Here is a 24,517-nt window from a genome sequence, read left to right as displayed (position 1 = left end):
AGAGTTAAATCTAAAGATCTGTCCAGGTCCTATAAAGCCCATATGATCTCAGTTTTGCCTATCTGTTCAACCTCTTCACTTGCCACTTTGTTCCAAGAGCATTAAGCTCCAGCCATACGCACTTTTTTTTTTTTTTTTTTTTTTTGGAGACGGAGTCTTGCTCTGTCACCCAGCCTGGAGTGCACTGGTGCAATCTCAGCCCACTGCAACCTCCGCCTCCCAGGTTCAAGTGATTCTCCTGCCTCAGCCTCCTGAGTAGCTGGAATTATAGGCACCTTCCACCATGCCCAGCTAATTTTTTGTATTTTTTAGTAGAGATGGGGTTTCACCATGTTGGCCAGGTTGGTCATGAAATCCTGACCTCAGGTGATCTGCCCGCCTCGGCCTCCCAGGGTGCTGGGATTACAGGCATGAGCCACTGTGCCCGGCCATATACTTTCTTTCTCCTGCGTTAATTGATTACACTCATTCCCTCCTTAGGGCTTTGGCTCTAGCTGTTTTCTCTCTCTAGAATGCTCTTCATGGAGATTCTTCTGGATGGATCCTACTTGTAATTAAGACCTTAGATTAAAAGAAAGAGGACTTTCTTGACTATTCAATCTAAAGTAGCCACCTAGTCACTGTCTTCTCATCATATTGTATTTTAAGTCACTGGTGGCACTGACCATGGCTTGATATTTCTCTTCACTGGTTTGTGTATTGTTTCATCCCCATCCTCACCACCAGTAAAATGTAAGGCCCAGGTGGTTAAGGACCTTGTATCTCTTGTACTCCTCCTATATCACCAGGACCTGTAACAGTTGATCGTGAATAGTGGGTGCTCAATAAATATTTGCAAAATGATTGTAAGAATCTTGAAGGATTTCACGGGTAGAGAGTCATTCCTTAGTTCATGAGGCAGGTCCTGCCGCTAGTAAAACAGCCTGAACAGGACCTAGTAGCTCCCTGCTCTCAGCACCTTCTGTTCTTGTGGTGGAAGGCAGACACAGAGAAGTGAGAATTGATAGATAATGAAGTTGATACATTCAGGGGGTGATCATTGCTACAAAGGAAACAAACAGGCTAACCAGGTAGGGATTGTCTTGAAGGGTCTACAGATAAAACCGCCAGAGGAGGCACCTCTGACAAGGGAGAATATGCCTTGAGAACGTGGAGGCAGAGTGTTTTAGGTGGAAGACCCAGGAATGACACACTCCTGGGGCTGTGACAAGCTTAGGCTATCAAGGAACAAGGGAGAGTGAGAAAGAAGCTGTCTGTGAGCACAGGAGAAGAATAGGTCAGCAAGGAGGTGGAGAGGGAAACAGGCCAGTTCAGTGACGGGAGGGCCATGTAGACCCTGGGGAATGGTTTGAGAATTAGGCTAAACGTGATGACAAGGCAGTGGATGTTTTTAAACAATTGATATGATCTTAATTATATTGTTTTTAAAAGGAGGGGCAAGAATTACTGGTAGAAGAGGCAGTGTGGTCAAAGGCATGGAGCAGGGTGTGGGTGAAACTGAGGATAAGTTTAGGGAACGATCAGAGCTTCACTGGAGACTGGACTGCAAGTGGAAGGAAAGCAGGAGGCTGGGGTGGTGTCGGCAATGGAAAGAGAGCAAAGAGGTTATTGTCACAGGGAATTCCATGAGCAGAGTTGCACCTTTGGAAGGCTAATGTGGGAATGTATTAGAGTGAAGGAGTCAGGAGCGGAGACACTAGCTGCCATGCTGCTATGAACTGGGCTCGTGGAAGAAGGAATGCGGGGGAGGCCACAGTGCTAGAGGCTCATCATTACAACCAACTGAATATCGGATGCATGGGAGAAAAGAAGCCAACAATACTATCAAATAATGTCATAGTAGAGCCCAGTAGTCATTGGGCACCAGGCACTATTCCAATTGCTTTAAATAAAAACTCACTTTGCTCCTCAAAACTACCCTACTTGGTTTTACTCTCATTATCCTTATTTCAGAGATAAGGAGGTTACATAACTACTCTAAGATAGGGAGATGGAAAGTGGCAGAACCAGAACCCAAGCAGTCTGGCTCCAGAGCCTGGGCTCTAATGCCGATCATTGTTTCCATCTCTAAGGAGCACGGAGAAACAATTAGGAGCCCAGAAAATAGGAGGGAAAGAAGACGTTAATGGAAATGTGAGAAAGTTGTCTCTGGACAAGTTGAGTGTAAGACATTGGCTCATTTCAAGCTCAAGTGTGGAGCAAGGGTGAGCATGGCTTTTGGAGCTCCCATGAGATGTTGCAGCTAGAGCAGTGTGTCCTCATGCAGGCAGGCTCTGTGGAGGACCTGCCCCATGCGAGCCACTATGGGGATCATTTATTGAATAGATGGACAAGTGAATATATGAACTGTGAGGGAATAGGAGAATCAAAGTGCTGGGAGTAAATAGTATCCCCAAGAGTGAAAATATAGACAAGGAGCCTTTAGACTCTAAAGTTTAGAGAATCCTTTTAGAGAATAGCGAAAGAGACAGTGAGAGAAACAGACAATTAGATTGGAGAAGTGGGAAGGCAACAAAGAAGAGAGACTTGCCACAAGGGTTGCTCTGCCATGTCTAGTCCTGCAGAGGTTAGGGAGAGTTTTGCTGGGCAGTTTTAGCAGCGGTGAAGGTACAAACTGTACTGTCATCAGCCCAAAAGAAAGGGTGGCAAATGACAAAAAGAGACAGCAGAGGGTTGTTTTTTAAAGTTTAGTGAAAGGAGAAGGAAAAGAGAGAGACAGGAGGCAATAGCTTGAAGGGGGGTTTAGGGGCTACTGGACAGTAATACGTCACAAAGGGCCCCTAGTTGCTCCAGAGAGAGAAGGAGGAACAACATCTTAGGGGCCTCCCCAGGCGGGTGGAGGGGGCGTGCATCCACACCTGTGCTGACAAGGGCAGTGGGGGCCCGATCTGCATAGCAGCAGGATAAAAACCAGCCTCTGGCACCACTGGATTCTTCCCTGGTAGAAACTCTCCCAGGGTAGGCACATTAGATAAGAGCTACTTGGATTTATTCAGTGACACCATCTTTTAGAATGAGGGTAGAAAGTACTGACGTCACCATGCGGCTGATTTTAGAGAAACAATTTATTTCTCCACTGACAAGGATTTGTGGCAGTCAGCAGCTGTTTTATTTTTTTTTAAAGCTCCCTCCACCCCCTTCTTCAGACTCCTCTGGACTTACATCTGTCCTCCCAGCTGTGAGCGGCTGAATTCCAGGGTGCAAAACCAAGGGAGACAAGTAGGAGGGGCATACAAATAATGATTACATGCTGCTTCAGTGTAAATCTCGGTTCATTGTGTGTCCATGGGCACATGCCTTAAAATTCAAGTGCGTGCCTCTCTCTCTGCCTTTCAGTATCTGTCTGTAAACCTTGATGGGATTAAGCATATGTTTTAATAAATATTTTGTTTGCTGTATTCCCATTAATATTCATAGGGAATGGAACACTTTGGGTTTTGTGATTTCTAATAAACATTGATGGTGTTGCTAGTCTGTACTGAGCATTCAGTATGCTCCATCAAAATGGCAGCTCTAATTAGGTTCCTTGAATTAGCTAATGGATTTTGAGAAAGATAGCTTAGAAAGCTCTTACAGCTGTCCAAGATATTCCTGCCATGGCAGAAAGACAAAAGGCCCCTGGAAGCTACAGATTTCAGAGCTTTAGAAATGCAGCTGACAGTTAAAAAGATAAATTACATTCATATTTTTCCAGTGAAAGTCCTAATACTGAATTAATGTTATTCCTGTAGTGAGTATCCATTAAGCAGCTCATTTTATTATAAGGATGCATTTTGACCATTAGCTCTTTTTCTTTCCTCGCTCTCCCTCCCCTCTCTCCTTTTTCTCTCTCCAATTCCCTAGATATTTTGGACACAGTATTAAAAAGCATCTTTGAAGAAGAGGAAATGATTCCCTTTTTTTCAAGTTATAAATCTAGAAGCTTTCTTAGATATACAATATGTATTCAGTTTTTTTAAAAATGCCAAAGTAAATATATAAAGAAATAACATAATGATTCAATTTAAACCTTGAGGCTTATATTTTATGTAGAATTGGAAGGGGGGAAGCTTCTAGCTAGGGGGCAGTGGGCTTGTTTACACTTGGAAAAGAGATTATTTGTTGGAAACTATCTCGAATAAAACATGTTACCTCCTTTCATCTTAATATGGAATGTACAACATAACGCAACACCATTCCACATGTTCCTCGCCTGTACTTCCTAAGAACAGAGTCCTGTAACAAATGAGGAACTAATGACATCTGAGTGACTACACTTAATGCTACAAATGGGAGGAAAAAATACCATGGACAATATTAAAAGTTCATGGCAAATAGCAGAATTCGGGAAACAAGGACAGTCACCCCAAAGCTCCTTTTATTAGTTGGATATGTGAGTGCTCATTAATTCTATAACTGTGTTCAGCATAACTTTTTGCTTTCAGCTATTTATTTGGAAAACTAATACCTGGTACTTTTCATCTAAAAAGTTACATTCCTCTAGGAACACAATAAATCCTCTAGGGAAATGTTTCCTGGGTCATTAACTCTCAACTGTCCAAATTCTGTTTTCCTCCTGTGAGCCTCTGTAGCCCCTCTGCTTTTCCAGTCCTGCCTGCCTTTTGGCCTTTTTTCTTCTCATTAGTGTCTTTACCAAACAAGGGGCTGGGCAAGGAAAAGAATGTGAAACTCGAGTCAATTAATTGGGGTATTATTTACAGTTCTGGGAAAACACTTGTTGGGAAAGAAACTAAAGTTTTTGGTTTAAATGAGATTTTTTTCAAAATCATCTGTAGTTTTTATTTTTCATACTCTTCCAAACCTCCTGTTTCTGCAGATAATTGAGAGCTGACTAAAAAACTGTTGCTAATAAAGCTGTTGGAATGAAGCAAGGAATCAGAAACATAGTGTTGACGGAACATATAGATTACAGATCAGACAGCTGCTTTACCTCAGTATGATATAAATAAAATGGAAAAGCATTGTTATGTGAAGTGCCAGAAAAAAAGATACTCAATTATTCCCCACACATGACTTCACCATGATGGATAAAAGGCATAATTGACATCATGTTTATTGAAAAAACTAGCAACTGTCACACTGTCGAGAGGCTACTGAAAGCTGGAGGAAGGGCATTTTTTTTATTCGTTTTCACTGTGGGTTATTTATAGAGTTCAATTGTCAGCAGCAGAGTGCCTAATTTTCCTTCTTCTTTGATATTCGACAACTCATTCACTTTTCGGATCAAGAAGACAGCTACAAATTGCTCCATGGCAGATATTCAGGCATTGCCATTACCTCGCCTGAATGGGGCAATGGCTATTTATTAAGATTCTCTGCCTACTTTCCCTTAAAGTGCCAGTGGGGGAAAAAAAAAGTCTTTGTCAACCCATAATGGGTCTGGTTTCATTTGTTTTGTTTTGTTTCATTTTAACTTTTTGCTGTCTGATTTGGCAGCCAGACCCAGATTCCTAATGGGAAATTTATCATTATATTACTGATGCATCGTGCTTCAGTTACTAGTCAAACAAGACCTCTGGTTATAGAAAATCATCAGTTACTAGTCAAACAAGGCCTCTGGTTATAGAAAATGATCAGTTTTCAAACTGAAAGAAAGTTTCAATGTCCCATTGCCCCCATCTCCAGTGGCCCTCTGGCACAGTAGCCAACAAGTAGGGAGATGGAAATAGAGAACTTTTGCCAGTGATTTGATCAACCATTTAGCCTGCACTGTATGCACACACAAGAAATCATCAAATCTAAGTACAAGAAAAGCTCAGAGAGGTCAGCTAGTTCCTTCCATAGGTTATGATATATGGGGTTACAGAGAGCTAGGGTCTCCCAGAGTTCTCTTGATATGAAGCAGAACTCTGAGGATGGTGGTGCTGGCCCTACTTGCAGTCCTTCAATGGGTCTGCATCATCCCCTTTAGAAAGATTGGTAGATGGGGCTGTTCAGGTCCTACCAGCTGTATTTCCCAGTTTCTCCACACATTCCCCACACTTATTCGGTGCCTGACTGTGTGCCCTTTCATGTGGCCACCCCATTCCAAGTGGTGTTCCTTCCAGCTGGCATGCCCAGCCACCCTCTCCTTATCCTTGTCTCCTCTTCTCTAATAGGCCTTTACTGACCTCCCCAAGCCAAGTTAACACCCTCTGCTCTGAGCTACTGCTGGAGTTCATCATACTTCATGATGCTTCCTCTTAGTAATTGCCACATTGTGCTGTCATTATTTATTTATATCTGTGTCTCCCCTGCTAGACTGTGAAATCCCAGAGGGTAAAGTCGGGGTCTTAATCACCTTTGCATCCCTAAGGCCACGCAATATTTATGAATAAGTAAAGCTTAAATAAATGTACACATCAGAAATTTTTCAGAGGGTTATTGGAGAGCTTTTAAAAGCATGTGAGGATTTAGGTCTGCTACCAGTTTATTATTTTCTATTCTGTTTTGAAGAGAAAGCCAGAATTCCCCTAGCAAGGATTTGTAAGAATCTGAGCATGTTCTAAAAACAACTGAAACGATCCATAGGAGATGGTAATGTAAGCTGTCTGCTATTCTGTACACCCCTAATGTTGGAAGGTCAGTAGAAGGCCCTAGGGTTACCAGAGCTCACTTTGCATCCAGGCTAATGAGAGCTGTGGGATATTCTTCGATTTAATGCCCTTTGGGAGCTAAGTAGATGCTAACTTTTGATGCAATCTGTATCAGTCTATTCTAGCATCGATATGAAGAAATACCTGAGGCTGGGTAATGTATAAAGAAAAGAGGTGGAGTTGGCTCACAGTTCCGTGGGCTGTACAGGAAACATGGCAGCATCTGCCTCTCGGGAGGCCACAGGGAGCTTTTACTTATGGGGGAAGGCAAAGGGGAAGCAGGCACATCTTATGTGCCTGGAGCAGGAGGAAGAGAGTGGGTTGGGTGGGTGAAGGTGGGGGAGGAAAGGTGCTACACACTTTTAAACAACCGGATCTCATGATAACTCAATCACTGTCACAAGAACAGTACCAAGGGGATGGTGCTAAACCATGATCCAATCACCTCCCACCAGGCCCCACCTCCAGCATTGGAGATTACAATTCAACATGAGATTTGAGTGGGGACACAGAGCCAAACCATATCATGAGTTGAGAATCTATTTGGATTAATTGTTATGACCTTATTTAAAAATCTCAGAACAGCATACGGATGTAAAAGGAATTAAAAGAATGTAGGTGATATCAAAACATGTTCATAAATTCTTAGACCTCTTAGACCTAACCGCTTTATGCTAATCATATTAGAATACTGCATACAGAATTCTATGTTTATTATGTAGCACGATTTAACACCATATGTGATCATTAAGATTGGCCCCATGGTCACTTACCTATGTGACCCAAGCATCCCTTCTGGGCATTTGGAGAATGTATATCCTTTAACAGTAGAAAAGTAAGGACTAGTTCACTTGTCACATATATTTAGAACACTTTGACTTTTAACACCGAGCTCCTAATCACAATCTTTAGCTTCTTTCAATTGAAAAATGTTTTCTCCTTTTTTAAAACTTTTTTTTCCTTTGTGACTTTTATAATTTTCCCAATACCCTCCACTGGGGAAGAAAAACAAAAGCATAGTTGTGTAAGTAAGAAACTGCTGTATTAATCTACTGACATTTTGTTACATTTTTCACTTTTCACCATGCACTATCCTGACTCTTCTAACTGATATAATCCTCTAAATTAAAAAAAATACAAGCTACCATCCATGCACTAAATTATTTAGAGTGTCCTTATTTTTCCTTAAAATTGTGTAGTCCATTAAAACTTACTTATTATCTGAAAGGAAAGGTTAGGTACCCAGCTGTTGGGAATCAGTGGCCTTTGATGGTATTCCCGGATCTCTTGGGAGAAGAGAGAACTTCTATGTTGTTTCCTCTGAGAAAGAAGGAATGTCATGGAGGCCTAGGAAATTCCCAAGGTTTCATGGCCTGCAGCCCACAGAGGCTTATTTTTCCCAGAATTGACCCTGAAAGTTTAATCCACATATAAATGCCAGATATGTATTCTTAAAACTCAACTGTATTTGATTTAAGCCTAAAAGATAATAATTTTATCTTTGCAGTTCCTGCAGTTGTTGGTGAGAATTTCTTTGAGAAGGCATGAGTGTGTGCGTATTAGTGTTATCATTAATTTGTTCAAGTACCATCTAAACAACATTTTATTTCTCCTTAAACTGTCTTTTGTTCAGTTCAAGAAGGTGAACGATAATTAAAATAATACAAGTTTTGTAGGTTTCCTCTATTTACCTTTTTAATCAATATTTTGCTAATTTTGTTTTGGACCGTCGAGTCCTTTGAGAAAACCTATAGTATTCCAAGTGGAGTCATGTCTTAAATAAGGTTACTTTCTAAAGTCATTACATGAGACAAAATTGTGTATTGACAAAATTAATCTTGGGAAACACTTTAGGACAGTGGTCCCCAACCTTTTTGGCACCAGGGACTGGTTTCCTGGAAGACAATTTTTCCACTGGGTTGGGGGTGTCGGGAGTTGGGGAACACGGGGCCGGGCACTAGATTCTCATAAGGACCATGCAGCCTACATCCTTGCATGCATGGTTCACCATAGGGTTCGTGCTCCTATAAGAATCTAATGCAGCCACTGATCTGACAGGAGGCAGAGCTCAGGCAGTAATGTTCACCTGTGTAAGCTCACCGGTTTCTAACAGGCCATGGACTGGTACCAGTTTATGGCCTGGGGGTTGGTGACCCCTGCTTTAAGAGGATGCTATATTGGACTCTGCCTATGATCTCTCACTAAACCCACTCACTGCTGTTTCTTTAGCACTGCATTAGATGGCTATTCCCTTGGTTGAGCATCAGCTGAAGTAGTCGGCTTGCATATACAAGGCCATGTTGTACAAGTAATATACATCCTTAAACACTGAAATGATGTTCAGCACCACATAAAACTTACATTAGGAAAGGTGCCTAGGAACTGACACTGACCAAAGGAAATCAACTCAGTTCATGTTCAGGGACATATGTTCATTAAATGGAATGTCCAATGGAAACACTATCACTACTTAAATTGCTATTCTGCCCCCAAGCCTCTGTTTGTGTCTAAGCTCAAATATTTGGTGTATCAATTAGATGCAGCTGTGATGCAGTATCACTATACTCCAGCCATGTTAGAACAGCTATATCTATACGAATTATAATACAGGACGTGGCTTATTTATCCTTTTTTAACAGAAGACACAATGGATGCATAGTTGCAAATTGATCCAAGTCTATTTTTCTTTGCATGTATGCATGCTTGTTTTGCAAAGATGTGGAGTAGAAAGAAAGGGATAATATTGCTGCCATCCAGTGTGAACTTTTCAACTATATTTTAAAATCTTTCTTTTTTAAGAAACCAAAATTGCTGTATTAAACACTTGATAAGTTTCTTCTGTGACACCCACATACTGTATGTTGTTAATAAAATTGACAAAAATGCCTTGAGACAATACATGTCACACACTTACACATAACTTTGAAGTGTCCAGTATTTGTGTAAATTACTTAAGGCTCAAAAATATTGCAGTGGGGGCTGGGTGCAGTGGCTTACAGTGGCTCACACCTATAATCCCAGTGCTTTAGGAGGCCGAGACAGGAGGATAGCTTGAACTCAGGAGTTTGAGGTTACAATGAGCTATTATCACACCATGTACTCCAGCCTGGGCAACAGTGTAAGACTTTCTCTCTCTCTCTCTCTATATATATATATACATATATATATGTATATATATATATATAATGTACTATGTTGGAAGAATTGTATTAGATACTATCAAAAATATAAATAACTCAAGTGGGTATTTTATGACTGATGGCAAAACTGACATCTAAAATTTGAACACAGTCAGGAGGTCATTGTACAGTATTAGAATAAGGCAGTTATTTGTTACTGGCTTATTATGGTGAACTGAAGCCATAAATAATAACTGGCATGTTGTTGAATTTCGATTTACACTGTTGGGGTCACTCCTAAGGTATTTCTCCCTTTGTGAGAAATGGAGATACAGAAGCAGAATGTTCTGATTAGAAGCCAGCCTTGCATTGCCCCAAGTGATAAAGAGCAAAGGTAGAGCAATGCCTTTTTATCAGAAGAGGAGATGACATTGCTCTGGTGATGATTCTCAGTCACAACAATCAATCACCTAGGAGGAAGTTACCTGCATGAATCAATGCATTACTTTCAGTGGTAAATGGTAGCTGTGGTTCGTGGTGTGTGTGGAAGAGCTTACCATTTCAAAATTGCCAAGGGAAGTGGGCCTTTCTTTCTTTCTTTTTTTTTTTTTACACTTTAAGTTTTAGGGTACATCTGCACAACATGCAGGTTAGTTACATATGTATACATGTGCCATGTTGGTGTGCTGCACCCATTAACTCGTCATTTAACATTAGCTATATCTCCAAATGCTATCCCTCCCCGCTTCCCCCACCCCACAACAGGCCCCGGTGTGTGATGTTCCCCTTCCTGTGTCCGTGTGTTCTCATTGTTCAATTCCCACCTATGAGTGAGAACATGCGGTGTCTGGTTTTCTGTCCTTGCGATAGTTTGCTGAGAATGATGGTTTCCAGCTTCATCCATGTCCCTACAAAGGACGTGAACTCATCATTTTTTATGGCTGCATGGTATTCCATGGTGTGTATGTGCCACATTTTCTTAATCCAGTCTATCATTGTTGGACATTTGGCTTGGTTCCAAGTCTTTGCTATTGTGAATAGTGCCGCAATAAACATACGTGTGCATGTGTCTTTATAGCAGCATGATTTATAGTCCTTTGGGTATATACCCAGTAATGGGATGGCTGGGTCGAATGATATTTCTAGTTCTAGATCCCTGAGGAATCACCACACTGACTTCCACAATGGTTGAACTAGTTTACAGTCCCACCAACAGTGTAAAAATGTTCCATTTCTCCACAGCCTCTCCAGCACCTGTTGTTTCCTGACTTTTTAATGATGGCCATTCTAAGTGGTATGAGATGGTATCTCATTGTGGTTTTGATTTGCATTTCTCTGATGGCCAGTGATGATGAGCATTTTTTCATGTGTCTTTTGTCTGCGTAAATGTCTTCTTTTGAGAAGTGTCTGTTCATGTCCTTCGCCCACTTTTTGATGGGGTTGTTTGTTTTTTTCTTGTAAATTTGTTTGAGTTCATTGTAGATTCTAGATATTAGCCCTTTGTCAGATGAGTAGGTTGCAAAAATTTTCTCCCATTCTGTAGGTTGCCTGTTCACTCTGATGGTAGTTTCTTTTGCTGTGCAGAAGCTCTTTAGTTTAATGAGATCCCATTTGTCAATTTTGGCTTTTGTTGCCATTGCTTTTGGTGTTTTAGACATGAAGCCCTTGCCCATGCCTATGTCCTAAATGGTATTGCCTAGGTTTTCTTCTAGGGTTTTTATGGTTTTAGGTCTAACATGTAAGTCTTTAATCCATCTTGAATTAATTTTTGTATAATATGTAAGGAAGGGATCCATTTTCAGCTTTCTACATATGGCTAGCCAGTTTTCCCAGCACCATTTATTAAATAGGGAATCCTTTCCCCACTTCTTGTTTTTGTCAGGTTTGTCAAAGATCAGATGGTTGTAGATATGCAGCATTTTTTCTGAGGGCTCTGTTGTGTTCCATTGGTCTATATCTCTGTTTTGGTACCAGTACCATGCTGTTTTGGTTACTGTAGCCTTGTAGTATAGTTTGAAGTCAGGTAGTGTGATGCCTCCAGCTTTGTTCTTTTGGCTTAGGACTGACTTGGCAACGTGGGCTCCTTTTTGGTTCCGGCCTTTATTTCTTTATGCTCCACCACTATGGCTTGATTCATTGGGTCAAGATCCAGCACAGGGTTAAGATTTCCAAGGCAAATCTTCGAGCTATAGGAGTCAAAGGATCACTTTACCAAGCTAGGGATGGAAATACCAAGACAAGGATCTCAAAGGAGGCAGATGCTGAAAGCAGGAAACACGTTGAGAAAGACAAAAGGTCAGCCTCAGGTTGCCATGGTGAGGTCAGGAGCCCAGGTAAGCCAAACCAAGTTGTCAGATTGTTGCATCCAGGTCAAAATGCCACAGGCAGCATCAGGACGGCTAGGGGGAGGACCGCAGTTCAGGTTTATAGTCTGAGCTGATGTATTACTGTGATTTTCAGGTTTCTTCTACCTTATGACCCTAATTTGCATGTTAACCTCTCTGGACCAGTTTCTCAGGTTGCCCACAGGATGCTGACATAAGGATGAGTAATTTTGTTGAACCCTTGAAAATTCATGCAAAGACACACTTTTCAAAGTTTTATGTTAGTGTAGAGCATAGTTTTTCATCAGATTCTGCTGCCATTTTATGTGACATTAAATACTCTTAAGATGCTGAAGCACTGTTTCCTCACCTACTAAGAAGAGGTACCATGTCAGAGATAATGGACAGAAGAAGCCCTTAGAAATAAAAGCAGATTTTACATTTGGAAAGTTTGTGTTGTCTGTTTAATATTATTCACCCTTTCTCTAAATTCATTATTCTTAATATAGAATATTATAGGCAGTTATAGTAAACAAAGAGCCCTTAATTTAAAGTGGAGTAATTGTTTTAATCAACAAGATAACTTAAATCTGGTGGAAATTAAATGTCCATATAAGCTAAGATATATTCTTGTTATTTGGGGGGAAACTTTTGGCAAAAATAATTTGAAATGGGGACTACCTTCATTAATAGTGACAGTAAATTTGGGAAGAAATTAGAAAGAAGTATCCCCAAAGTTGTCCATGGATAGTCAGCTACCAGTCCTGAAATTTCACCGGGCTAAACAGTGAAAAAAATTATTTGTCAATGCACCTTTGAAAAAATAGAGATTCTTTGTAAGAAATGGGGAACAGGGGGAAAATAGAGGATTTACATAATCATAACTTTACCTGGATATTTACACTGGATAATTTTCACAGCTGTTCTAGACTTAAATGTGATTTGAAGAATGCTATGGAATTAAGTTCCTTAAAAAGCAATTATTTATTATTAAATTAGTATAGGGCACGCTATAAATGTATTTTCATTATGAGATGTTAAATCTGGAGAGTATGAGTGTAAGTGGTACTGGGGGTGTAGTTAGTTTCTTTAAATCTTAAATGCTCTTCAATTAAGAATCCTAAGTGCATGTACAAGAGTCTCTCAAAATTTTATTTGACAGAAATCTTTATTACCAACCGAAAATAAATAATATTTATGTCTGTGACTATCTGTCTTCAGCCGAATATTCTTTCCCAGAATCTTTTGTTGGGATTTGAGAAAAAGTAGCAAAATAAGAGTGCATATAGCCTGTTAAATTTTATTACAGTTATGTTATTGAGAGTGTGAACGCCATAGAATCTCAGGTGTTTTAGAAGCTCTGTTCCCACTATGGAAAAAAAAATCTGCCGTTTTCTAAGGCAGAACTATGGTACTGTTAAATTTTAAGTTTAAAAATAAAGCTGGGATGATTTTTAGCTTCTTACATGCCAAAAGACAAAAACAAACAACACTCCCCCTGGGGAAGAAGTCAGGAAAATAATAGTATCTTGGCGTTCTTAAAGGGTACCGAGGTGTTTTTCTTTATTCCATGTCTTTAAACCCTTTTTGAGAAAACCATTGAAATTCCACCCTTTTGTGAGTATACAAAAATTAACACCATACTTACATAATTAACAACCTTAAAGGAAGCATCAAAACAACATTTTACAGTAACTTCCTAAAAAATTAAAGACTCTATCAAACACTAACCTCAAAAACACTCCCTATCCTACTGACTGTTGTTGACACGCATACATCCAATTTAAAGGGTTTTATTCAGAGAGTTCGTAAGGATTATCACCTCCAGATAGGAGTATTCCTGTTAAAGTTCCAGGCTATAAAAGCCATTTCTTTTCTTTCTTTTATTTATTTATTTTTATTATTATTATTATTATTTTTTTTTTGAGGCAGAGTCTTCCTCTGTTGCCCAGGCCGGAGTGCACTGGCATGATCTCAGCTCACTGCAACCTCTGCCTCCTGAGTTCAAGTGATTCTCCTTTCTCAGCCTCCCTAGTAGCTGGCATTACAGGTGCATGCCACCATACCAGCTAATTTTCTTTTTTTTGTATTTTTAGTAGAGATGGGGTTTCGCCATATTGGCCAGACTAGTCTCAAACTCCTGACCTCAGGTGATCCGCCCACCTCAGCCCCGCAAGTGCTGGGATTACAGGCATGAGCCAACTCACCTGACCTTATAAAGACCATTTCTTAACTGCATCATCAAATCTGGACACCAGTCTGGTACCCACAAATAAGGGTGGTGCTCACCAAAGGCCAACACATCTCCTTCCAAATGAAGAGCTACATCTTGAGGCTGTATGAAAACAACACGAAAACGAAACAGCTGTTTGAAATCAACTATATACAACTGAATCCTGGTTAGGATGCATATATTTACGTAGATGCCCACTTATACATATGTAATCACAGATAATTTCCAAGTCCCACAGTGGCCAGGGTTTGGTGGTAGTGACCACCTCCCTCTTATTCAGTTAGTGGTGAACTTCCCCAGCAGTTCTGTCTGCCTCTCAGTCCTGGTCCTGATCCACAGTCTGTCTTCATGTAGGATCTTTGTCATATGTTGATTCTCTTTTGCACCCCATTCAGTTTTATACCAGCTCTCTACATAAGCCTGTTAGAGATATAATATTAATTGCCCAGAAATCTCAGCCTGCAGTGGCTCCAACATCATTTTTTTAATGAATACAGGCTTCATTGCATGTATTTCTATTACTTTGGTTCTTCTATTTCTATTTTACTGCAAAGATCTGTGCAAATAAAAGAATATCAAAAGGTATGGCTATAAATGTGCTCTGCTAAATTCCCTCTGCCTTGAAATGCCTGTGAACTGCAGCCACAAAATGCCTGCTGCATTTTAATGCCTTTCTTGTGAGGCAACATGATATAGTAGAAACAGCACTGGTTGGGAGTCACACAAATCCTGGCCCACCATTCACCAGTTGTGTTACTTAACGTCTCTGAGCCTCAGTGTGCTCGTGTGTAAAATGTCAACAACAATGTCATCTTCACAGATTTGACTGAGGCTTAAATGAGATGGGTATGTAAAGCACAAATATTGTCTTTAGGACATCATAGGAGCTTGATAAATGTTAATTTTTTTCAGCCTGCAGCAGTCATGGGAGGAGATGAAGGCATGCACAGATGAACACTCATTTTAAAAAGTACTATAGTTGAGGTCATTTTAAACTAGGAAGAATAAGGCTAGATTCCAAATGCCTTAGTGTGATGTTTATGACATGTGGGAATTTGTTGCTGTAGGCGGCTATGAAGAAAATGACATGGTTTCTGAAATCCATTACAACTTTAAGCTCTGTCCAGCTCTAAAGTGTTATAAGAAGGGCCTGTTTAATGATATATCTGCCTTTAAAGGCATAAGCAATATAATTTATTTTTAAAATCATTACAATATACGTCGTGTTATTATACTGCTTGAATCAATTTAACATAAAATTCCAGCACATCGAAAGTGTAAGACTGTCCTTGATCACCTATATAGGGATACAGCTGTAATAGAAACTTTCTGTAAGGATGGCCAGGGCTTTACTTCATTCAGTGAATAAATAATTAGGAAAGGCTAATTGTTAAACTAACAATGTGGAAATGAGGTTATTGACACTTTTACTAGTTTTATATGGTTTCAATAGTATTTGAGTTACATCATGATCTGATGTCACTTCCGAAGCTATTTCTAGAATCTGTACTGCTAAATTCCATAAAGCAAGGAATATAGAACAAATGACATGTAAATAGGGAAGGAAAATGGGAATCTTCAGAAAGTAAATCCTGAAGGCTAGCCTTCACTTCCATTCTTGTTCAGTATCTTGCTAGAGGACCCAGTCTCTAAAACATAAAATGAGATGAAGGAAGGGAAGTAGGTTGGAAGGCAGTAAGCCATAGTGGAAGAGCAGTCTTTGACGTGAGAAAACACTTGTTAATCATCTATTTGCTAGGAGCTTCATATTCTTCATCTTTATTGAGCAGAATAATAAATCCATCAATATTTTTTGAGGTTTTGAGATATTGACAGCACCTGTTACACAGGAATTGTAAATAAACTCATGTACCAATTCCTATAGATTATAGATAAGTTCTAGGCTAAAAGAATTCTGAGAATTCTTTCCCAATTACAGCATTGAGAAAGAATGCTGTAATTGATTTGTGATGTCTGTTGTGGACAGAGAGTGGAGTAAGTAAAAGTATATATAGATATATTTGCTATATAAGTGTTCAGTAAATTATAACTATTATGACGATTGCCACTATCACAAAGGTGTATGTCCCTCTAAAATCTGCTAAGCTTCTACATCTTCAGTGCAACATGGAATCAATTAATTGCTTTGGTTATAATAGTGGTGTATATTATTTTTATTAATTTGGTGGTAAGCATATGTGTATTATCTGCTGAGAAGAGTTACAAATCAGAAATTGGAATTTGCTATCCCTAATCTTACCACCTAAAATACCTGTTTGGGAAAAGTCTGATACCGTTTCTAAAAGTAGAATGAGGGTTGAGAGGAAAAAAGAAGAGATGATATTGAGACGTCGTCCCAGGTTATCACAAAAGGTTTGCACAGCGTTCCATATTTTTAAAAAATATTCACACAAGGTCGAGAAGATACAGCATGTTTTGCACTTAGATGATCCATGACTTTCTGGGCTGTTTTCCTGTTTTTTTCTCTTGGGCCAGATTTCTTTTCTGGGTAAATAGTCATGTTCCTGTCAGCCTCAGGGGACTTTCTGAATCCCAACAGCTCATTTTGTATTCCTGCCCCATTCCCGTATTTGAGAACAGCAATCTGATCAAACCCATATTTTTAAATTTATGTATTTATAGGCATATGGAAGAATAGTTTACAGTCTCAGTACAATTTTTTTTCCACCACAAATGGAAGAGAAGTGTGTTTTTAAAAAACAGTGCTTTATCAGTTTCTTTTTTTTTTTTCTTTATTACTGATGACTTCATTCTACTTGAATTGAAGGCTTCAGTTTCTTTGGGGTAAACTAATAGATTATGTATGCGATGTTTGCACCATGTTGATTGAACTCATCTGGTGAGTTTGAACGCAGCTCATGAATTTCCGTAATCGACAGAAGCCTGTGCATTGGATACAGACACCACGGTCATCTCGTATTACTCCAGAGCTAGGGAAGCTGTTGAAAATGGACTGTGCTGGTTTTCCTGCCTGCTCATGGTTCAGAAAAGCTTATCAAGACTTTTAATTTGTTCTTACTATCTTTTTCAAGTGCTCAAAGAAAACTTTTTTTAAGTATAGTAAAGAAATAGAATTAGAACTATTATGAGAGTTTTCACATACATATTGGGGAAAAAAAAAAGAAAGGTATGTGATTCCCAAGGGTTTGTCTTTTCTGAACCAAAGGCATCAGCTGCTGAGTGTCTGTCGAGCACCCAGGAAGCCCAGAACCCTGTGCAAACTGTCAGGGAGCAGCCACAAGGCAGAGGTACATCATCCAGTTTGCAATTAACTTACTATCTAGTTTGAGAAGAATGCTTTTCCTCCAAAAGATGTTTACTCACCATTTTTTTTTTTTGTAATTTACAAACATAGTTGTAAAATATTTTTTAAAAATAGATGCCCTCTGTTGCTTTTAGATACCTCATATTATCAGATATCTCATTTAAACTTGGAACCCAACTGTAATATTTGGGGATCTTTTTGACATGCAAAGCTCTTCACGCTGGGGCTCTACCTACCTTTCCAAGCCTCACTTGTCCCTCTTCTCTTTGACCCTCCTATATTTCTTTAAAATACTCACACAAGAGAGAAGATACAGCATGTTTTACACTTAGTTCATGACTTTCTGGACTTTTTTCCTTTGTTTATTCCCAAAATGCTACAGTAGTGATTCTCACATACCCGTGAAACATAAGTGTCATGATTGATAAGATGTTATCAATTGAGTTAAAGTACCAAAATTTGTAAGTGATATGCTTCTGTCATTATTAAATTCAAAATACCCCTAAACTATGGCTGGGTGTGGTGGCTCATGCCTGTAATTCTAGCACTTTGGGAGGCCAAGGCAGGCAGATCACTTGAGGTCAGGAGTACTAGACCAGCCTGGCCAACATGGTGAAACCTCGTCTCTACTAAAAATACACACACACACACACACACACACACACACACACACACACAAAGAATTTGCCGGGCATGGTGGCAGGTGCCTGTAATCCCAGCTATTTTGGATGCTGAGACAGAAGAATCGCTTGAACCCAGGAGGCAGAGGTTGCAGTGAGCCAAGATCGTGCCACTGCACTCTAGCCTGGGTGACAGAGTGAGACTCTGAATGAAAAAAAAAGAAAACTTTAAAGTCACTAGAACTCAATTTTATTCGAATTTGCTTTGTAAATGAGAGCGGAAAGGGAACATACACCATACACCTGGTATGTGTGTAAGGCAGGACAGAAGAAGTTAAGGACCACTGCTTGCCCAAACTGATCGACTTGCATGTCTCTAAAGCAAGATGCTTTCTCATTGCTTTACTTTGCACTCACTGCCCTTCCCTCTACCTGGAGTATCCTCCTCTCACTTGTCTAGCTGTTGAGCACCTTTGTATCCTTCAGGGCTCAGCTGAAGTGTCACCTCCTCCATGGAGCCCTCTGTGATTTTCTTCAATGGTCCTGCTCTCACATTGTCAAAGTTTAAGCACTCTGCGTTCCCATGACCCCATGCAAATCTCTGTAAGAGCACAAGTCATAATGGACTGTAGTCTTCTGTATCCCTCTCTGTCTCCTACCTCCCAGACTCTTTATTTTTGCAGGTAAGAACTGTGAAGTGTTCCTTTTTCCATTCCCAGATTTTAACGTGAGGTCTGCTGCAATGGGGCACTCAGTTATACCTCAAATGAACCAAATAAGTAGAGTGGCTCTTCAGATCTGCCTGTCATTCTTTTGCTCCCTAGCCCTGTATAATATCATGTGGTATTGGTTCCACTAAAATAACCACAATAACCTAATCTAAGCTACAAGGGAGCTGCTAGCTGAGCAGTTTGGGGTTGGGCAGATGAGTTCCTGGAAAAGCTATAATTCCTAAGAGGAAGTACTGGCTAAAGTACAGAGAGAAGAACCTTGGATAAGCACGTTCTACTCTACACCAGCTTCCCCCACCTTTTTTCAAAAAAAACTTTTTTACCGTTTTTGGTTTTTTTTTTTACTGTCAACTTTTTTACACATGTCCTAACTGTACCCATATATTGACATGTATCCCATCCCCACCCCCCACTCCCAAAGTGCATGAGCCTCATGGAAATGAATGCTGACATATGCCAACCCTGTCTCATATCCAGCCTTCAGGTCAAACAACTGGAGCTTAGTCCCAAATTAGCAATACTTATTGAGAAAATGAGATATCCACATTAAAATGTGACAAAACTCTGTGTGTGTGATTATAAGAAAAAAGTGGTGGGCCTTTTAATTGCTCTAAAATGTCAAGACTCTATCTTACCTTCTCATTCAAAAGGCATTTATTAATCCCAAGTCATACATTTGACCCTTGGAACTAAAGGTAGGCACGTAAAGACCACTTTTTGTTCATATTTATGACTGATTTCACCATTTTCCTGGCATATTTGAATTACATTATTGAATCTTCCAAATTTGGATGTCAACTCCTTTAACAAGAAAATCCAAAAGTGATTTCAAAGATGATGCACACTGTGTGAATCTGATTATTTGTCTGTATCCTGTAGTGGCCGTCCCACGGGTGGAAGCACTGACCGTATCCAGAAGTTGCGGAAAGAGTATTATCAGGCTCGGAGGGAAGGTTTCCCTTTATATGAAGACGACGAAGGAAGAGCAAGGCCATCTGAGTATGACCTTCTCTGGGTAAGCACATGCATGATTTCAATCATTGAATTCATCTTTTCTAAGAATGTTTAGAGCAGAACACGGTCAAGAATGTTCTGTACGTATCAGATTCTATTTAGGTTTCTTGGGCTTCATAGACAGGAACGTCACCCAAACCACAGGCGTATTCTCCCACAGAAGCTGTTGATGGAAATCAAACCCCGTGAATGTGCAATACTTCATTCTTATTGCTCTCATACTTCCTGTTATATGCCAACTTGTTTTGGGGAAGCAGAAGTTAGCTACTTCAAAGAGGGCAAGGGATCTTTGTCACCATCTACTGAGCTTTGATTCTTGCAACACAAGCCCTCTCTCCTTTGGAAAATGGTGATTAGAAATAAATTTCAAAAGGGTTATTGTCAGAAATGTCAGTTGTTTGTTTATTGGATCTGAGCACTTCACATTCTGTTGATCTTACCGGCATACTAGGATGGATTTGTTTTGAGATAAGGGCAGTTTTGTATTAGAGGATTCTTTTTGCTAAATCCTTTGACATTCAGGGAACAGAAAAGAATATAGTGACCACTGAAGAGAAACTCACTGGGTTTTTTCAGGGTGGCATGATTCACTCTCTTGTTGTTTTCAAGAAGCAAGTCTGTGCCTACAAGATGCACTTAACTCTTGAGCATCCACAAAAATGCCCAGGAAGAAGGTGCTTAGAATTGCATGAAATGTGCACATCAGATACACAGAACAGTGCCTGACATAGAGCTGGCGTTCAGTAATTGTTAGTTCTTGTTACTGGCATTATTATCAGAGCAGAGCTGAACATGGTAATAGCAGTGTCCTTGCTGGGGTTCAGTTCTCACTCACCCTCTAATGATTTCTGCCTTCTACTATGCCTTTTAGTGCTGCTCTGAGAACCAGGTAGGGGACTCTGTTATCCCTGGTGCCCGTGAAAGACACCGGCTCCTTTGAAAGGCAAATCTGTTAAGGCAGGTTTCCTTTCCTGAGTTTCACACTCATGTTTATGCTCATAAGGTCAGAGTGGGGAGAATTAAGCCTGGCGACTGAGCTGATTCCCTCTAGTTCTTACGTCTGTGTGGGGGGGCCTGTCATGCGTGCATCTCTATGCTGAAAATCAGTTTCAGGATCCACCACTGTTGGGCAAAGCAACTGAAACTGCTCAGCCCAGAAGATTTTACCTGTATAACGGAGTTTCAAAACACTAATCAGAAGTGCACAGTGCAGATGGGCAATCTCAAGCTAAGTGGCTTCATCCTCTTTGGAGAGAGGCAGCCTGGAGACTATGGATCAGAACAAACAGCTATTTATTGCTTTTATTATAGATGTTAGGATTAAACAGAATGACACCTAGAGTGATGGGAAAACTTGTCTCTTAGCTTCTCTGTAGCAGAAGAGAAAGATTTCCACAGAATAACAGATTAGGTAACAATTCACTCAGTTTCAAACTTGATCGAGATCGATTTACTGCCTCTGACAAGAGATGTGAGCTACTTGTTAGGTAAGGCTCAGCTCCCTCGAAAAGCCAAACAAGCAATAAAATAAAGGAAAGTCATTTCCACTGTACCCAAAACAGAACGCCATGTCCAGTGCATTGAAAAGTGCTCTATCTCAAAACCACTATGAATTCCTATGAGCAAAATAAGACAAATAATTTTAGACAAAGTAGTCCTGGTTGTTTTGACCTTATTTTATATGATTTCCTTACATCAAGCTGAAAGGATGAAGGTGCTTAACTTTCATGAGACTTGAAATTTCCTCTGACCCTCACCAAACCTGAGCTAGACAACTATACCCTTGGGTGCTCCCTTTTTTAATGATTCTATTTTTATGCCAAGTAAACGTGTAACCAGACCATCTAGTGAGTAAAGAAGTATCTCTAGTTTAATTTGTGTTTCCCATGCGCTGGTGTGTTGAGCTCTGCCAAAAGTGACTGATTTTATGTTTCCCAGACAATTGGGGTCTGAGGCTTCCCAAAGGGATGCTTGGGAAATGCACTGCCATAAAAGACGAGTGTCCTTTGTGACTGCCTGAGATACTCCAAGCCAGGGATTAGAATCTCAGCATCTTTTCTTCTCCTCTCCCCACGCCAAGGAAAAACACTAGTGTTTTGTATTAAGGCAAGTTTCCTTTCCTGAGTGTCTTTTGTTCAGCGTAGGCCTGAGAAATTACACTGTTGTCTTGCCACTTTTGGAGAGATCTAGGAAAGCAAGTTTAGAAAGTTAACATTTCATTCCTGTCAAGCGGCCAGACCCAACAAGGCAGCTTTTATGAGATTGTGGTTCCTAGAAAGGCAGGTCTTTAGCATCACCACCAGGGCACGTGCTAAAATCAGATCACAGTCGCAAGAAGGGGAAGAATGGGGCCCAGGAGAGACCCTCAAGGGATGCGCCAGGTGGTCATCAAGGATTCTGATCCACAATTCTGAAAATAGGACATTGACTTCAATCCCTTGAGTAAACACGAAAGCGGTCCAACTTCTCTAACAAAACCACTGTGGACCAGCATCATCAGAAATATTGTTATGAACTTAGAACTCCCCCAAGTCCAGAGTCTCTGGTTGAAAGGCCTGATGAGTGTTTTCTGGAGTCATTCTATACTGGGGAACTTCCGAACTGTCGAGAAGGAAATTACAAAGATAAGTTACCTAACAACTACTTGTAAACTCATTTAAAAATAGGCCAGCAAGAATGAAAGTATGCTCACTGAAGTCTTCAAAGCCAAAATAATGAGAATAATCACTTGAAAGTTTATTAGGGTCTATGAATATTTTAAAATATATATATAAATATATATGACTAATACTTTTTCTTTGGCTGGCCCTGGACTTTCTAGATCTTCCCAGACCAACTTATATGTAGTTCTCTACCAGTATTGCACCTGCCGAGTGGCCTGGAGTCTAAGATTTCTCTTACTCCTCCCTAGGGTTCTCATTTGCTTTCATGCCTGTCTTCTCTCCCCTCTCCCTTTTACCCTCCCCTCTCCCCTCTCCCCTCTCTCTTCTCTCTTCTCTCTTGTCCTCTCCCCTTTCTCCTCCCCTCTCCTCTCCCCTGACTCCTATTACATTTTAACAAATATTTGCTAAATCTTAGTGTAGACCAGGTGCTGGTAACAAGAATATGACATTACTTCCACCTTGAAGGAACTCAGGATCCAGCCAGGAATAGATCTAAGCCCAAATGAAATGGAACAATAATATATGTGATAAATGCTACAGTATAGAGAGGTATTAGCTTCTATATGTACTGAGAGAGAGTAGTTAATTCTGTTGGAGGTGCATAGTTGGAGACAGAGTGCTAGGAAAACTATAGAGACATTTTGGGAATTGCCTCAGCTGACATACTTTGTTCTTTTATTCTCAAATCTGTTGGATTTTTTTCCCCTTTTACAAAAGATCTCCGGATTTATTCACTTTGTTTTAAAATAAATGAATATTTCTGAGGGCTCTGTTCTGTTCCATTGGTCTATATCTCTGTTTTGGTACCAGTACCATGCTGTTTTGGTTACTGTAGCCTTGTAGTATAGTTTGAAGTCAGGTAGTGTGATGCCTCCAGCTTTGTTCTTTTGGCTTAGGATTGACTTGGCGATGCAGGCTCTTTTTTGGTTCCATATGAACTTTAAAGTAGCTTTTTCCAATTCTGTGAAGAAAGTCATTGGTAGCTTGATGGGGATGGCATTGAATCTATAAATTACCTTGGGCAGTATGGCCATTTTCACGATATTGATTCTTCCAACCCATGAGCATGGAATGTTCTTCCATTTGTTTGTATCCTCTTTTATTTCATTGAGCAGTGGTTTGTAGTTCTCCTTGAAGAGGTCCTTCACATCCCTTGTAAGTTGGATTCCTAGGTATTTTATTCTGTTTGAAGCAGTTGTGAATGGGAGTTCATTCATGATTTGGCTCTCTGTTTGTCTGTTATTGGTGTATAAGAATGCTTGTGATTTTTGCACATTGACTTTGTATCCTGAGACTTTGCTGAAGTTGCCTGTCAGCTTAAGGAGATGATGCCGTGTATTTACAACCTGACAAAAACAAGAAATGGGGAAATGACTCCCTATTTAATAAATGGTGCTGGGAAAACTGGCTAGCCATATGTAGAAAGCTGAAAATAGATCCCTTCCTTACACCTTATACAAAAATTAATTCAAGATGGATTAAAGACTTACATGTTAGACCTAAAACCATAAAAACCCTAGAAGAAAACCTAGGCAATACCATTCAGGACATAGGTATGGGCAAGGACTTCATGTCTAAAACACCAAAAGCAATGGCAACAAAAGCCAGAATTGACAAATGGGATCTCATTAAACTAAAGAGCTTCTGCACAGCAAAAGAAACTACCATCAGAGTGAACAGGCAACCTACAGAATGGGAGAAAATTTCTGCAATCTACTCATCTGACAAAGGGCTAATATCCAGAATCTACAATGATCTCAAACAAATTTACAAGAAAAAAACCCCATCAAAAAGTGGGCAAAGGATATGAACAGACACTTCTCAAAAGAAGACATTTATGCAGACAAAAGACACATGAAAAAATGCTATCATCACTGGCCATCAGAGAAATGCAAATCAAAACCACAATGAGATACCATCTCACACCAGTTAGAATGGCCATCATTAAAAAG

At 40.0% G+C, this 24,517-nt stretch overlaps 1 protein-coding gene across 1 annotated transcript in view; it reads left to right on the top strand.

Annotated features, from left to right (window-relative positions):
• The window catches only part of PARD3B (par-3 family cell polarity regulator beta), a 1,040,345-nt gene that overhangs the window by 891,485 nt on the left and 124,343 nt on the right, over nucleotides 1-24,517 (top strand). Inside the window, exon 21 of the mRNA XM_032754819.2 lies at nucleotides 19,768-19,903. Within this exon, the coding sequence (XP_032610710.1) occupies nucleotides 19,768-19,903 (136 nt within the window). The remainder of the gene's footprint in view (nucleotides 1-19,767; nucleotides 19,904-24,517) is intronic.

This window comes from Hylobates moloch, unplaced genomic scaffold (assembly GCF_009828535.3).
Source record: "Hylobates moloch isolate HMO894 unplaced genomic scaffold, HMol_V3 SCAFFOLD_1, whole genome shotgun sequence".
Taxonomy (NCBI): domain Eukaryota; kingdom Metazoa; phylum Chordata; class Mammalia; order Primates; family Hylobatidae; genus Hylobates; species Hylobates moloch.
The sequence above is the reverse complement of the archived record's forward strand: the minus strand, read 5'-3'. Positions and strand labels throughout refer to the sequence as shown.